Source organism: Nothoprocta perdicaria, unplaced genomic scaffold, assembly GCF_003342845.1.
Source record: "Nothoprocta perdicaria isolate Ctin4 unplaced genomic scaffold, notPer1 scaffold_54, whole genome shotgun sequence".
NCBI lineage: Eukaryota > Metazoa > Chordata > Aves > Tinamiformes > Tinamidae > Nothoprocta > Nothoprocta perdicaria.
This window is the reverse complement of record NW_020455799.1, coordinates 910195-927189: the sequence shown is the minus strand read 5'-3', so window position 1 is coordinate 927189 and position 16995 is coordinate 910195. Positions and strand designations below refer to the sequence as shown.

Genomic DNA, 16995 nt, shown 5'->3' with positions numbered 1-16995 from the left:
GAGTTAGGGAGATTTTAAGTTTGAGGAAGGAAAGCTTGAATGAGCTGGTCCTTCATGCTGAATTCTTCCTGGTAACTGATTTAGATGAAGGCAGTGTGAAGAATAGTTACTCACAGGCAGCTTATTCAGGCTAAAGTCGCTGTGCATGGCTGTAAAAGAAGAACAGAAAAAGGAAGGGGAAAAATGAGAGACCTATTCCAACCATGGATGAAAACCTGCCTTGGCTTGGAGGGGGATGTGTATGACTCAGTGCAGATTTGCAAATACGACGACACAACAGTAGTTTTTTGCCCCTATGCATGCTTTGCTTTTGTATCTACAGGGCTTTGTCTAGTCACAAGAGCTCTGCTGCTAGAGGAGATCGTGTTCCATGGCTCAATCAGTGCTTGAAATCTTGTTTACAAACAGAGCTAGTAAATGAGCCAAGGCCAAATGACTGGAACTCATAAACATTTTTGATCTGAGCAAATTGTAAAATCCAAAGCTGGAGAGAAGATGAGGGAAGATTGGCAAAATCACCCACATGCTTCATGTTTCCGTCCCATCCAAACGCTCCTGGAGAGGGATTTCAGATTCTTGCCTACCAAACTGGACTATCAGGGAGGAATTGGCTCCAGTTCAGCTGGATTTTATTTGATTATGCCTTCGTGCTATTGTAGCTGAAAGAAATGCTCTAATTCCAAATAGGATGTGTTACAATTGTGCAAATTCCTTAATCTTATTTTCCATTCATTTATGTAGTAATTAAAACCATAGACCTGGAAACTGCTTTCACAGGCAACCTTCATTTGTAGAAGCCCATTTAATTTTTTATATTCTATGATTGTATATTCTGATCAACTCTTTTTCTCTTCCAGAAAAGGGTGAAACTCACTGGCACTACCTTCATTAGCAATCTGTGCATTGGCTCTGTTTCTTAAAAGTTGTACTTACATTCCATTGTCCAGAACTTAACAATGTAATCAGGGTTTTTTTTTAAATCTTTTTTTTTCTGCTTACAAGGCACTACAAAAAGCTCTAATGAAAGAATAATCACAAGCTTAAAGAGAAAGGAAAGTTTTAAGGGACTAATTAAAGCGGGGAAATGGCTTGGTGGTTTAAAGGAATGAAATGATGGGAGAGCTCCAAGTGAGATGAGGCAGCAGAAGCAAAACAGCTACCACCAACTGCGAGGAAGGGTAGATGAGCACTTTAAAATGTGGTAATGGGGGTTATATAAGTATGCAAACAGAGAGCGGGAGAAGATAAATCAAATTTGCTCAGAAAACAGCAGTTTTAAGGTAAACTACCTAACACAGCGGTCTGCAGTTGTAGGTTAGAGGCAGCGCTTTGCCCTCCTCTGTCCTGTGGTAATAGGACACCTGCACTTCCAAGTTTCAGGCTAAGGGGAAGCAACAAAGGACATTTTTTTACAGTAAACTCTTACTTGATATAAACCATTTAATTCGATCTCCATGCAAGCGATCTACGTTACCTTTTTTTTTTTTCAGATGAAACAATACTGTCTTCCCACTTGAAACTGGAAAGTGTTTTGTGATACAGGATGGCTTTTTCTTGACTGAAATTTAACCCCAGGCCGGGGTAATCTGGAGAGCATTACTAGCAGGTGCCTATGTATTAGCTGTTTTGACATGAGTGGGATAAGCTCAGCCTAGTAGGCTAAATCTTTCAATATGCACGAAAAGCTGACACCAGTTTTCGTCTCCCCCACTGGTAGTTTGAACAGGAAAGCCACTAAGAGCATAGGCATGAAAATGAGCATCCTCTCTTACTCCTACGCAGAGGAGTTCTTTCCAGAACACAGATGTTAGGTAGGTTGGGAAAGCAGTAGGGAAAATCACATTGCTAGACTGAGATGCATCAAGGGTTTGATCCTTTGGGCTCTCAATCTAAGATATTTCATGAGAAATAAATTCATACCATTTTCCCTTACTGTGAAGAGCTCTGATACAGGAAGGTTTTTACCTACAAGGCTATTTAGGAAAGCTCTTAAACTGATTTCACTGGAACTATATTTAAAGTGAATAGCTGCCATGCCTTTTTTTTTGTGAATCTTTTTCTTTTTTTGCGAAGAGTGGTAGGCTTCTTCCCTGCTATTCTGCTGTGGATTGACACTGATTTGATGACTTATCTCACATATATTCATTTCTAGATAGTTAAAGCACCCTGAAAAAAGAATACAGGGGAAAATAAAACATTTGACGTGAAAAAAAAAAAAAGATAAAATCGAATTACTCTGTGCTAAGGTAGAGACACACTTAAATACAGCAGTACGAATAGCTTAAACTGAATTGTGAAACAGCCTGGGAATGTCTTTTCATTGCCATTTTCTGGATTTCAACACCACTAAGTTTGTCATGTATGACGGCTTTGTGGTTGTTGTGACACTGTTGGAGAAAATTGGATTTGGGGAAAGTTTTCCTAGTAGTTCTTCAAATAATTCAAAATGTTTTCCATTTTTTTTCCTCCCCAGCACAGCTTCCCTTTGCAGTGGTACATTTTTTGTAAAGTAGCTTTGTCTATAAGCATTGTTTCACTGTGGCATTGTATAATCTTCAGGATAGATTCAAGAGATTTCCTGGCTTTCTCTTGGATTTCATAGCAATACTTGTGATTAAAGGCCCTTTTACGTAGAAAATTAAAATGCAGATGCATATGCAGAGACTTAAAGCACCATTCAAGCCATCCAGCACTAAAAGGCACAAGTCAGAGCCTGTGATGAGCATGTTTGCTCTCGGGGTTGCAGACTTTACAGAACAGAGCATTCAACAGCCTAATTTTGCAAACACACACGTATACAGCTAAGCAGAGCTTGCCAGTGTCTCTAGGACAAGGGATTATGATATGTGCTAGCATGGCCCCCTGACGGAAAGAGCTGGGGACTTTTGTCCTGAGAGGAAAATAAGGTGTGTGCTGGTTTCACCTCTCTGGGCATTGGGACTGGCATCCTGTAGATACTGATGGTGGGTGACGTCCTCCCCTGGAGGAATGGATGGTGCCTCAAATGCTTCTACCAGGGCAAACGCTTCAAAATGTGTTTCCCTGCAGTGCAAGCCTCTGGAGCAAGGTTCACTGCTGGAAAAAAAAAGAGCATGGGAAGAACTTCTTTCCTGTGAGGGTGCCAGAGCCCTGGCACAGGCTGCCCAGGGAGGCTGTGGAGTCTCCTTCTCTGGAGGTCTTCAAAACCCTCCTGGATGCCACCCTGTGCTCTGGGTGTCCCTGCTGGAGCAGGGGGTTGGACTAGATGATGTCTAGAGGTCCCTTCCCACCTTAACCATTCTGTGATTCTGTCTGCTCATCCCAGACCCCCTCAAATGAGTCTGTTAATTTCGAGGTTTCCCTTAGGTGACTCTTGCACCCTCCTGGAAGAGTCTTCAGCCCAGCTCTGAGCATAATCCTGTGCTCACGGCGCCAGGGAGTCATTTACATCTGGTAGGTGTGGGGGCCACCTAAAAATGCCGAGTGCCTGAAAGCACTCAAAAGCTGGACTGTGCAGGGGTCACGGAAAAGTATCCCCTGCTCTCCGGAGTGCCTTAGCTCGAGGAGCCGTAGCCATAGCCGAGGGAACGCCGCTTTCTTTGCCTGACTTGGGTTTATAGTTTTCCATTTATTACCAAGCGCTGGTGACAAATCTCTTTAGCACCCGGTGCCGTGTGTTGAGGAGCGCATTCCTGCTGCCTCCGAGCTGGCCCGAGCAGCCCCCTTGGCACCCGGCCGCTGTCTCCGAGCACAGGTGCATCCTGTCCATCTGCGGCAGGTTCCCACCAAAGTTGTTAAGATTCCTCCGTTCCCACGTGCCTGGCGCTGACCTCGGCCCCGGAGCCTGCAGGAATCCTGGAGCTGTGAAGAGAGAGGCATGCAGAGCACACGCAGCTATACGTAGGTATATACCAAGAGTCTTTCTTCCGTGCTGAAGGGAAGAGCGGATTTGTAAGAGAAGTAAGGGCTTCGTTGAGTCTGATGGATTCAACAAAAGTATGTCTGTACAATATATATGTTTTTAAATATAGCTCATTAGGAAATGGGCACTGAGATAACACGGTGAATTAAGTTTTAATCCAGCTGGCAAAGCATCACGAAATTCATCAGAAACGTGCCAAAAAGAGGAAAAAATAAAAATTAATAAGAAAAAAAAGAACATATATAGTCTATTTCTTAAACACAAACACACACCTTTCACTTAGTTTATTGTTGGTAAGAGAGAGGAAGGTATTTTATTACATAAAATTTAAAAGTTGCTTGGTTTAGGGAGGAGGTAGATGGCTGCTCAGGTTTTTTGACCACTGCAGTCAGCACCCCAGAGTCTCTGTATAAAGCAGCCTGATTTACAAGCGATGCAGCTGGACTTGTGCTTGCATCTGTTCCTTCATCCAACCAGGCCTCTTGTTACAGGTTGCTTTTGAAGTTATCACTGGTAGGCAACCAGGGAAAAAAAGGCTGTGAAATGAGAGAGAGAGAAGGTCTTTGCCGTTGTTATGAGGAAAATTGCTGCTGAGTCTTGTGAATGATAACTAATCCATTTTAAGTGAGTGAAGTCTTTGCAATCACAAACTCTCGACCTCGTAACTCAGGCAAGTCGAAAGATGTGCTCTGCCATAGGGGAAGGCTGGTTTGTATTCCCTGATGAGGATACAGTTTTTTTAAGAGGAGATAGGAGAGTGTGCTTTGCAATCCTTGCTTATGATTCCTAGCTGAAAGAGGAGCAGCACTCCATGGAGAGAGATGAAAGACACTACGAGTATTTTTCTTGCATTCCAATGTAAGCAGAATAGCAAAGTACATACCTGAGAATTTTCCAAACACAACACACGTCTGTTTACATATTTGATTTCAGTGGTGATACATGATAATCTGGGATTTCATTCAAAGGATCCTGACGGTGATTTGAAAGGAGTTCTTCTTCCTTGAATGTTCACAGAATAACTGCTGAAAGCCAAAGGACCTTTTGTTGGCAACCCAGAGCAACAGAGAGCGTGAGGCAAAGAGCCTGAGGACAGTTGCCTCTTGTGTGAAAAATCTCTCTCTGTTTACAGGTGTGGAGGTAAATTCCTGGGTCTTTTGAACGTGGTGAAAATGCTTGCAGTAGAGACAAAACAGCACTCAGATTTCTTAGAGGCTTCAGTAGCTTTGTAAGTGGTTAAGTGGTCCAGATACTTGTTGATGGATGCAGCAGCTTTCTGGCTAGCTTGTCCAATATCTTTCCAACAGAAAAGGATCTGGCAGTTCCCATCAGAAAAGTACAGGACCTGTGAGGTGGCATGGGACCCAGCGGTGAGGGACACGTTCTCATAACAGAATAGCGGGCAAAGCTGCTGGGTTTGCCTGTGAAGAAATGTTGTTTTTTCTCACTGTTACAATTGCAGCATTGTGTGATCAGCAGCGATATCCCGGGGGGATTCTGTTTGGGAAGGAAAGCAGTTCTGCTGATTGTTCCCACCATATGTTTTAACCTGCCATGAGATTAAGATGACTTTATTGAGAAGCAAAGATAGCAGCGTCATTTGTGTTTACCTTCCCTTTTGGCTTCTCTGCATGAAAGGAGACGTGTAAATAGGACTTTGGAAAAAAGAAGAATTGGGGTCAAACCTTTCTGACTTTCTAAAATGCATAGGAGATTTGTATATGCCTGAAAGATGGTCCTGCATGGGAAAATCAGCACTTGCAGCTCTTACCCCAATTAAGCAGCTCAAAATTCAGACCTGAAAACAGCGCTTCTGTGATGCATTAGTGTTTTTTGCATTGCCCGGCCGCTGCCTTTCAGCTGGAAGGGTGAGAGCAAGCCAAGCGCCTAAAAAGATTTAGGGAAAGCAGGGAGTCTGGTGAGGTTTTGCTGTGGAATTTCTCTTCAGCAGATTCATTTCCGAGCAATCTTAAAGGCAGCATCCGAAAGCACACGCGGAGCGCTGCACATCTGAGGCTTGCAAGTATTTACATGCTACATACTAGCTGACCCAGTTTTACTTCAGTTCTTGCGAGTAGGCAAGTAGTTGATCTTGCACAGAGAACTTGGGAAGATTTCTGTGTTCATTTTGAGAAACAGGATCATTCAGCATCGGCCATGCTAGGTCTGTCCTGAGCAATTGCTTGATCCCATCTGTACTGTGCTGCTTTGGGCAGGAATAGGGAAGTCCATTAATCATTTACTCTGCACAGCAGTGTAATGTGATGCTTTGCTCATGCAGGACATGTAACAGTCTAGGGCTAGAAGTGACAAAAAAATAAGTTTTAAGTACCTACTGAAACCGGAGTGGGGATAAAATGGATTTGGGTTTTGTTTTGGGGTGATTTTTCATTTTTTGCCTAGAAGAGACCGGACAATTTCCCTTTTCATTTTAGCCAAAAGTTTCAACAAGTGGAGTCTGCCTTCTGATCATCCTCCAACCTCAGACATTCGGATCCAGCCATTTGATTCAACGCTCTGTACTTACTTAGTCTGACTGTTCTAAAAGTTAATACTCTCAGAATTTTATTCTACAGCAGAAATGATCTTCTGGGCAGTCGTCACTTTCTTAAAGCTGCAGAAGGAAAATGGAGTTTCTTGAGGAACATAATGTTGTTCAGGACAATGCAGCCTTGGGACAGGAGAGTTTCTAAAGGTCCACAGTTGTGACTGTGATTGCTTCACTGTTGCTCTGTGACTGGCAGCAAGAGTTTTAGAACCCCCTGTGCTAATTTAGCCTAACGCACATTTAAAGATGTATACCCAATTTGCACCGTCTCCAGCCCCTATTTTCGGATTTCTTCCTATTCATTCCTTAGATATTTCCCTTTTATTCAGGACAGCCTATACAGCTGTCTGACTTCCTCTTAAGCAAATTGCATGGCTGTATGTGGAAGGGCTGTGCACTAATGTGCACATTTCTTAATTATTTCCCTTCCAAACCTGAAACATATTAAAATTTTCTAATCCTATTTGCAAATGTGCAGTTATGGGGGAGAGGGAGGGAGGCCAGGGGAAAACTTAGACTGCAGCTCCTCAGGCAGAAGCACTGCACTCTGGCCGAGAAAGGCGTCGTTCTGTGAGCATCACTTTCCGATTACATCCACTGCATTTGATCTCTGCAAAGATGATGGCAAAGATAATAAATACGTTTACATATAACAAATCAGAAATTAAAGGGGGTTGTAGCTGTCGCAGTTGCAGGTGGTGATTTCTTGGCTTTCCAGGCAACCTGCCTCCTTCACTATCACTTTCTTGGTGGCAGGAGGCAGAAGCTAATGAGGCAGCTGGAGGCAGGAGCTCTTCCTCTGAGCTATTTGGCTGTTGCTGCCTCTGCCATCACAGCTTTGGTGGGGTGCTCCTTTCCCCATGGTTCAGTCAATTGCAGAGGAAGAGAAAAGCAGAAAATCCAGTCCCACTGACATCCAGTCATATACTGTTCTGGCAAGGTAGATGAAGGCTGTAGATGATATACAGTGTCAAAGAGAGGGAGAGGAATGATATACAGGGTATTTTTGTAGCTTTTCTGCCTTTTTTTTTTTTTTTTTTTTGTAGTTTGATTTTTCTGTGTAGCCTAGTGGCTTGGCTTCTAATCCTGCAGATATGTTTTTGATTTTTTTCTTAATATTATTTTCTACATATGTGGCTATTCTCCAGCTCACAGAGACTGACAGAGAACTTTTGCTATATGTTTTTGGCAAAGATGAGCCAGGGAGCAGACAAGATTTAAGGTCAAAGTTTTTCTGTACATTTTAGCAGGCACTAAGTTAGGACTAGTTGGCCAAGACATCCAGTTCCATTTCAGTGCCAAAACCTGCAACTGATTTTCAAAACATCACAAGAACTGTTGGGGTCCTTGAAAACCGGGCCAGAAACATCAAATTGCAACTTCTTTGGAAATCTTTGATTAAAAAAAAAAAAAAAAAAAAAAGTCTTTCAAATTACTGGCTGCTAAACACCTGAATATCTGGTCTGGTCTGTAAACCTGGCTTCATGCACCAAAGGAGTTAATCCATTTTTATTAGCAGTGCGTTTCTATCAGTAGCACAACCTAAGAAGAAAACCTGAGTCTGTGTGTGTCAGCATGTGTGTGCCTGCATTAACTCCGTTGCTGCAACAGGACGTCAGACAGCATCGCCTCCATGGCCTTACCAGGAGGATGGTCAGGTATACAGCCTCTATCAGAGACTTTTGGCCATGCTTTCAGATAAAGCAGACTGCTCCTGAAGTATTTCTCTTTGTATTAAGTTTCATTCTCCATCACTTTTCTGGGTGATGAAATAGCCATGAACCTTTCTCATGAAGGATTTGTGATGGGAGTCTGCCATACTGCTGAGTTCTTGGCAGTTAGTGTTACATCACACAGGAAAAGGACAAACATATGGGATCTTGCATTTTCCAGCATTTTTTTTTATTCCCTACAATGCTGTTAGGAAGAAGAGGAGATAAAAAGAGATGCCATAGCTGTTTGTTCAGAATTAATACCTTGTCTTTCTCGGGTTTTTAGCTGGTGTGGATAGTATTGCCTTTTTTTTTTTTTTTTTTTTTTTTTTTTTTCCAAAATATCTCATTTAAAAGAAATATTGCTTTGGTGCTGCCAGCTTGGATTAAGATTTTACCCAAATCCTGATTTTTCAGATATTCTTTTTTTTTTTTTTTTTTTTTTTCTTTCTTTCTTTCTAGACTAAATATTTTTTGGATTGAGACATCAGAGGCTAGTAGCTTCCTGGAAATAATTGTGAAAGGGTGACGGAAAGAGAATGACCAAAGGGAAAAGGAATTAAATGCAGAGTTTCTGGCCAACTGGATTCGGTCAAATCAGACAAGATACAGGAAGATTACAGCCATTTTCACAATGGACTCCAGACCAAATTAAGGAACCTCAATGTCAGTTCCAGTGGCAGCATTTAAACACAATTGAGGTTCAATTTGCAACATGATTTGGTTCAGCCTGGGGACAATTGAAAAACTACAGATCTAAAATGTCATATATTGTTAGAACCTTAAAACTTCAATGGTCGCTTTCCTTTGCAAGGTTTTCTTGGTGTTCACTGTAGGATTCATACAACCTCAGTGTGCTTGTAGAGGAGCAGCGATACAAACCAGGGAGACTGTAACAAGATGCTCTTCTCCTTGTATCCTCAAAATGACCCTAAGAGCCATTTTGCATCATGAATCCCAAGCAGCAGCTTTCCTAGGACAACACCAATGATTCGAGTTTTGTTTTATTGCCTCTCTTTGTAAGAACCCAACCTAATCCCTAATTACGATTCTCCAGTGCCTAATCACCCTGCCTCGATTGCCTTGTTATGCCAGTTGCATTTTGACCCGAAGACCACGGCAGGATATTTTTCACCATTATGGAAATGGAGAATACAAAAGACAATTATTTCGGAATGTCAAAAGTCCACCAAAGCCCAGAGCGGCGGGAGCAGCTTGATAGATTTAATTACTTCAATAACCGGAAGGCAGCCCGCCGGCTCCCTGTGCGGCTGAGGTCAGCGCTTTGGCAGGGCTCCGCCTGCTTCAAGATGGTGAAGGAATGAGAAATAGCAGCAGAACCAGAAGCCCCTTGTTGGATTTTTAAGTAAGAAGCACATAGTTTGATCAGATACATTTTCAGAAAATTCTGTATTGGCCTAATTGTACCTAGTTCTCCAATCAGGAGATTTTTTGAGATTTTTTCTTCCCCCCCCCCCCCCATTTTCTCATGGAGCTCGCTAAGTTGTTAAGGGGGACGAGCAGGTGGTTCAGCAGTGGAAGATATGTCACAAACTCTAGTAGTTATTCTCTTCTAAATCTATGCCCACCTACATTGTGATTACTTCAGATTGTGTGGGCATAAAGAGCTTGACAGAGGCTACGAAAGCGGAAGAGTAAAGTACCTATTTGTATAACCTGGATTGTATTAAGTATTTTTGCTCTGGCAGCCTGCGAGTTTGCAGAGAGCTTGTGGCATTCGTTGAGTCCTCAAAACTGCTTTAGGGTATAAATAATCACACATATGGATTCCCTGCCGTCAGGCATGTCAGGCATCCAATGTGTCTTCATTATAAAGAAAAAGTTAGCTACTATACCAAGAAATTACTGAACTGAGAAAACAATTTTCAGATTGGCTTCTGTTAGCATAACTGGTGAAAGAAAGTCATGTTTAAATAGCTGCAGTAGAAGACCCAGTAGGACTAGAGTTATGTTTCTTTGATTTTCCCCATTGGAATAATTTCATAACTTTAAAATCTGTTTTCCTAGTGAAGACATATTGAGACTTCCCCATTTGACTGCAGTGACAGATCCGGTGGTGCAGTAGTGGAAGTGCTTTTAGTGTTTAGTTGTTCTGATGCTTAAAAGGCTCATTCAGCAGTTGGCACCTCAACCTGTTCTCATTCTCTTTGCATTTTTGCTGAAGGAGTCTCTTTGTTCCCCTATTTGTGTCTGTCTGTCTCTTGTGACGTGTCAGCAATCTAAATTTACTTAATGTAGTAAATTGCAAGATTAAAGGCATCAGGGAGTAGGAAACTTTGCATTATCTATACCCCTCTGACATGAATAGATTACGTGTCTGTGGAAGATGCCTGGCTGCTGGCCTTTTTGCGGAGGGTTCTTGACTAAAAGAAGGAGCAATAACAGCCTATATATGCCTTGTATTATGTTCTAGATGCACATATATCCTCTTCTGGGTGAAAAGCTTCTCCAGAGCCATTAAGCCTCATAGGGAAACCAGATTCACTACGATCCCAGTAGTTCTATTCTGACTTAGATCAGTGTCCCTCTTGACCTCAGTAGCATATGGTTGCTGTCAGGTATAGACAACAACATTTCATCGACAGCTTTGGGGGTGAAAATTGGAATATTACAGCAAAACTGAAATTGGACACGGGGCCCGTGCAGTGTCTCTTACATTTCTTTTGCACTGCCTGACTCTGAAGACTTGCTGCCAGCGGACGCAAGTGATATCTGGGTAGAGAGCTCCGCGTGTGTTTCTGCCCAAGAACCCCAGTTAGCTGATGGACGTGTTCATAACGTAATGTCACACAGCAGGATAGAGCTTCAGAAATAATGGAAAGCTGATGTACAGCTGATTGACCTCTGAAGGCTGATTGGAGTTCCCAAGTATAACCTGTAGGCCTCTGTAATGCGGTTCACTGTGTGCACTGTCCTTCCAGAGAGCCTGTTTCCAGCATGATTCTGTAGCTGTGTCAGGGGCGGGAGGGTTAGCACAGAAACTGTCCGTGAACTCTGGGAATCAGATGGTTTAGGCAAGTTTCTAAGTTCTTGGAAAAGCGAAGAGGATTTGTGACCCAGCTGTGACGGACAGGACAGGATCCTACGGAAAAGATGAACAGTTTCGGCTTGCAAGTTGTCCTTCCTTCCATGATGTTGAGCATGCGGCTTCGCTTACCACATTTTGATGTCATTAAAGGGATGTGAGGCCAGGCTCATGACAAGAACCCATATGTTGATCAGAGAGCCAGGGAAGAAACAATGTCATGTTATGCAAAGGGCTGCTGTTTGTTCAAAAAAAAAAAAAAAAGTAGGATTTGCTATCAGTGACTTGAAATCTAAACAGGCCTAAATGGTCCTAATAGTTACAGGGTTTAGGGAAGCTTGCCAGAGCATAGAAAGCATAACAACTGCATTTAATAACAATCAAGCTACTCTTATAAATATTTGCATGTGCTGCTTCAAAGCCTACTACATGGTCATTCATGTACTGCAGTCAGAAAGAAGATGAGGAGAAAAAAGATGGAGAGGGAAAAAAAAAAAGGACACTCCATGTTTTGTAGCTGCTGTAATAAAGAATGGGCAAAACACCAGAGAGAAAAGAAAAAGGAAAAGAAACCCTCCAAAGTTTAATAAACACAAAAGGAAATAAAAATAAATCTCTGGAGCATTTATTACGAGCCCTTGATGGAAGGATTAGGATGGAGCTCTCAGCCTTTCCAGTGTGGGTGTATGTGTGAAGTCGGCCTGTCTCGCTTCTTCCAGCAAGAACAGAAAAGTTGTTTACATTTCCTAACTAGTGCTGTGCATATCATTAGTTTTTTTTTTTTTTGAGTCAATAGCAGAAATGAAAATTCAGGGTGGAAGGCCCTAGTTTGGATACAGCTGAATTTACATCTTTTCTTTTTTTCTTCTTGCCAGAAACAAAGCCCAAATCCTAAAAGTACTGTGTCAGACAATGTTTTGTTTCTCTTGAAATGTCAGTACACTCGGTACTTGTGAGAAAAGCAGTTGGAATGAAAGGCTTAGCTCATCAGACACGACTGGTGAAAGCAAAAGTGTCATCCTTTCTTGGGAGGAGATCTCTGACTTGGGGGAATATCCCTCAGGTGAAACAACTCCACTTTGGTTCCCCCTCTCCTTAAGGGAACTTCTCTCCGTTGCTCTCTCCCGCCAGGAGCCAGGCCCAGGTGTCTGCACGCTATTTTGGGCCACAGGCCGCAGGATGTGGTTAGTCTTTCCTGTTGACACTGTTCCGTCCTGCAGAAGGATTAATAGGAGCAAAACTCAGGGCAGGTATCACGCTGCAGGCTGCACTGCTCCATGTTTTGGAGAGGCTCCCTGCATCCCTCCGGCTGCACGGGCACACAACTGCTCCCTGTCCTCACTGTTAGCACAGAAGGTGCCTGGGTTTCAGCCTCTCCACCGCACGGGGCAGAGTGAGTCAGAGGCTCAGCAACCACACTGCCCTTAGCCGTCAGCTGAGGACATCCACATGCCACCTTTTAACCTGGGCATGGGGAACAGAGCTTGTTCGAGGAGAAGAACAAGAGAAAAGCTTGTCCCAGGATGCTCATATCTTGAATGAGTGGTGAGAGTGGTGAGCTGTTGGGCTGAAGGGACATAGAGGGATGCTGGTTTCACCTTCTCCAACTCTGTTTTCTACCTGTTGTCTCAAATTTACTGTGGTGGTTGTGACTAGGATTATTACAGCTGGAAGTCTTCAGTGATTTGAGATTGGATTGATGAATAATTTAAAGACAATAAAGATGAAATGTTTGATTGCTTTTGCTATTCCCTCTCCCCAAAACAAAAGAAAATTATGTTTTCTTAGCTACGGGAAACATATTGATTTAATTCCACTCATTAGTGATAATCTTTCAAAGAATACTTAAGGACTCTGCTCTGTAACAGCATAACTATGTTTGCAGGCTAGATTGGTCAAAGTTAAGCTGACACCTACTGAAATCACTGGGCCAGAATCAGAGGGGAGCCCAGACGTGTCCAACTGAGTCTGAATTGATACAAGTGTCAGGTTGAGGTGGAGTCACAAAAAGATATAAATTACATCATCTGAAATCACTTAAAGGCTAATCTAAAACCTTGTAAACTCGATAAAGGTCTCCATCTTGATGTTGATTAAGTTTCATGTAAATCCCAATTCTGCAGTCAGCCATTCTTACAAATGAAGGGCTCCAGTCAGTAGAAAGGCTATTTATTTATTTATTTATTTATTTATTAGCTATGTATGAATAAGACCTCTTACTGAATTGTCTTCCTATGGATACTGTTGTGGATGACAGAGTAAGTAAATCAGATTTCTTATGTTTTCAGGAGAAGTGAAACTTATCTTATAGGAGAAGAAACTTCTGTAGGTTAAGAATTCATTCCTGTCGACTTGTTGGGTTTCCATACCTTCCTTCCCATGGAAAGTAGACATTTGTTCATTGTATACGTGAATGGACATACATGAACGCAAAAACACAGTCATTGTCACAGTATGCATTTTCTTCTCTTTCTATGTTCTTTACACAATAAATAGAGAAAAGATATAAATGCGAAGGTGAAGTAGGAAAATCCATTCGGATACACATTCACAGATTCCTAATACGCAGAAATCTGTGAATGTATATCTAAATCTGATCCAATCTCATCTAAGATAGAGAAGTTGAAAAAAAATACAGCCCTGCAAAGAGATCTGTAAGAAATCTGTGGAAATAACTCAGAAGCTCAATTTAAATCAAACATGATTAAATACAATTTTCTGAATATGAAATACAGTAAAGATGAACAGGGTTTGTGTGTGCCAGGGAAAGTGCTCATCAGCCTGCAATTGTAGGCTGATGCCTCAAATAAATGACAGGGAAGGACAACTTAAAACTCATCCTGGAAACATAAATCATATATATATACATATACACATATTATTATGTCAAATTATATTCTTAGTAGGATTAGGTTTGGCTGAAGAACAAGTGGTACGCATAGCTTCCTATAGCAGAAGAATAAATTTAAGACTATTTTTTTAAATGAGGATATAATATCTGAACTAAATAGCTTTTATTAAAATTTTCAGAATCAGTCCAAATTAAGATGACCCTTAAAGGTTAAGCTTTTCTTAGAAGACCTTCAGTGAGTATTTTGAGAGAGAAACTAATACTCTTGAGCTTTAGTAGAACAATTCTGGTATGTTCTTCTTTGTATTCTCATTATAAGATTGTAACAACAACAACAAAAAAGTGTCTATAAGCCTCATAGTCAAGAATACTGATCATGATGCAGTTTACTTTAAATCACTGCAGGTGTGGAAATTTGAGAACACTTCTTTATTATTATTAATTAAAGCGGACTGTAAGGAAGCGTGGGATTTCCTGTTCATATTTGTACCTCACACACTTCTGCCCGTACTGAGGATCTCCTTTGGGAAGCACATTTTCAGCAGCCTTTTTAAGCATTTTGATGTCTTGTCTTCTCTCACAGTGCATCTAGGGTTGAGCTCTAAGCTTGTCCTTTATTGTCTGCGGATTTTGTCTTATCTGGGATTATTTTAGGAGTGTTCCCCTCTGATCATTTTCTGTCTTTCTTGAGTATTGCAAAGACAGAATAAATACTTTACTTTTTTCTTCTTTTGGCTGCCTTGTAGTTGGTACTTGCTCTGCAGTCAGTCTAAGCCTAGAAAAACTTATTTGAAGAGCTGCAGCAACCTCCCTATCAAATGTGTTACCACGAGTAGTGCTGCTTCATATTGCCTGGAGCTGCTGCCTTGCTAAGAGCAATATATCAAATTTTCCTCTTTCTCCCACTCCTATAAACATTTTTCTTTTAAAAACGCAAGGGAAGAGGAAGGCTTCCCACGAGCTTGAACAGAGATGTTACCAGGCCCTGTGAGTCCTTGCGGTTCATCCCAGCTTTGGCTTCCTTTTTGCCCCCTCGCAGCTTGAGGAACCTCTTGCCAAACAAGAGGGTGTGGAGAGTGTCCCAGGGCGGGAGCAGAGTCAGCGGCCCCGCGCACGGTTTTCTGTGTGGGATTTCGGCCAGGATGAGGTGGAACAGCCCGAGATAGTCACCGAACCCAGTCGGATAATTGGGATTACACACAGGCGCTCTGCTGCTTAAGTAACTCAGTCAGCATGTACAGTTGGAAAGAAAGAGGAGACTGTTTTGAAATCTAAACTGAAGCCTGTTTTTAAAGGCTTTATTGGAGACTTGGTTTTGTTTTTTTCCAACTGTTTTTTTCCGCCTTGCCCCCATATGTAAATAAGGGTTGTTACCTTTGTGACTTTTACTGCTCCCTGGTAATCCAAATGAATGTAATTCTGTTTGTGCCTTTTCCTTCCTGCTCTAGTTATTAGAATAATTATTTTATTCTGCTAAAATTCTTCTGTTAATAAATAGATAATGAAATCTGATAATGAAATCTGAAGCTCTCTAATTCATACTTCATTTGTACTCCAAATTCAGGGGAGGGAGAAGGAGAGAATGGGATTCAGGGAACATACATGATCTGCAGTTACATTTGTCTTTTTAGCAGATCTGATTAACTATGTGCAAGTCTGAAGCATCTGACAGATTCCAACCTTTAGGAATCTTTTCCAGTTTAGGAGTGTGCAGGATTTTCCACCAGTCCATTGAAAATTCAGAGTTAAATATACACCTTGAAGTCAGTTGGAAACAGTTGTTAATTTCTATTAATGTGCTCTTCCTGTAATCAAACACATGTGGGTTATTTTTTTGAGGAGATTAAACTGTTAATAATATTAAATTGGCCATTGGAAACTGAATCATGCTACAGATATTTCCCTCACTGGTTCCCGAGGCCGTCTTGTATTACAGTGTTTGAAAGAAAAATATATTTTATTATTAAAAGAAAAATCATGCTGACTTGTTGCAGATGCCATCCCACCGAGCTATTACAGCCTTTACTTCAGAATTGTGAGATTCGATGTGTCAGCGATGGAGAAGAACGCTTCCAACCTGGTGAAGGCCGAGTTCCGAGTGTTCCGGCTGCAGAACTCGAAGGCGCGCGTGTCGGAGCAGCGCATAGAGCTGTACCAGGTAAAGCTCCTCTTCTCACGCTGCACCGCTGCCCGCCCATAACATCCGTCTGAAAAACTGTCCAGGAGAAGCTTAGGAAATCGCTAAGAATAGTAAAGTTTTATACATCCCTATCGCTGTTCCTTGCAAAATCTCCAAGTGCTTCATATGTATATATTCTTTGGTTTTCACAGCACTTCTCTGAGGTCACCTAGCATTATACTCATTTAACAGGTAGAGTATATCACAGGGAAAAGGGGGTTAAGTCCTGTCGTTCAAAAGTAACCTCCCATTTCCTGGCCCTGCTCAAGGAACAGCATCTTTCAAAATCATATGAAGCTGAACTATGCAAAACTTTGCTAGAAAGTATGCCCAGGACTCTGAGCTTCAGCATGTCCTGACAGAGGAGGATTGCTAAAGTTAGCTCTTGATGACTTTCCGTAAGTAAATGACAGAATCGTATATCAAGCAGTAGTGCTAAAGTATCTCTGTCTCCCAGCATCTGATCTATGATACAGTTTGTGTAAGAGAAATTAAATTCTTTTTCTGTGGCCTGTGCTCAGGATAAGCCTATTAGCTGTTCCTTACAGAAGTGGCCTTGTTAATGGTTTCAAAGTGTAATAATTTGGGGCTGATTCATTCCTCTATGCTGGCCCAAGGGTTGAAGTGAGAGAATAAGAAGTTCTGGAGAAAGTATTCTTTCTGTTTTAAAACTGCATTGCTCACTTCAGCCATCAGCATCAGATGATTTGTGARCTTGGTTAGAGGGTGGTATCATCAAAAAAAGCAAAATTCAGTCC

At 41.8% G+C, this 16995-nt stretch overlaps 1 protein-coding gene across 1 annotated transcript in view; it reads left to right on the top strand.

Annotated features, from left to right (window-relative positions):
- TGFB2 (transforming growth factor beta 2) overlaps nt 1-16995 on the top strand; it is a 58185-nt gene that overhangs the window by 23544 nt on the left and 17646 nt on the right. Inside the window, exon 2 of the mRNA XM_026048422.1 lies at nt 16053-16216. Within this exon, the coding sequence (XP_025904207.1) occupies nt 16053-16216 (164 nt within the window). The remainder of the gene's footprint in view (nt 1-16052; nt 16217-16995) is intronic.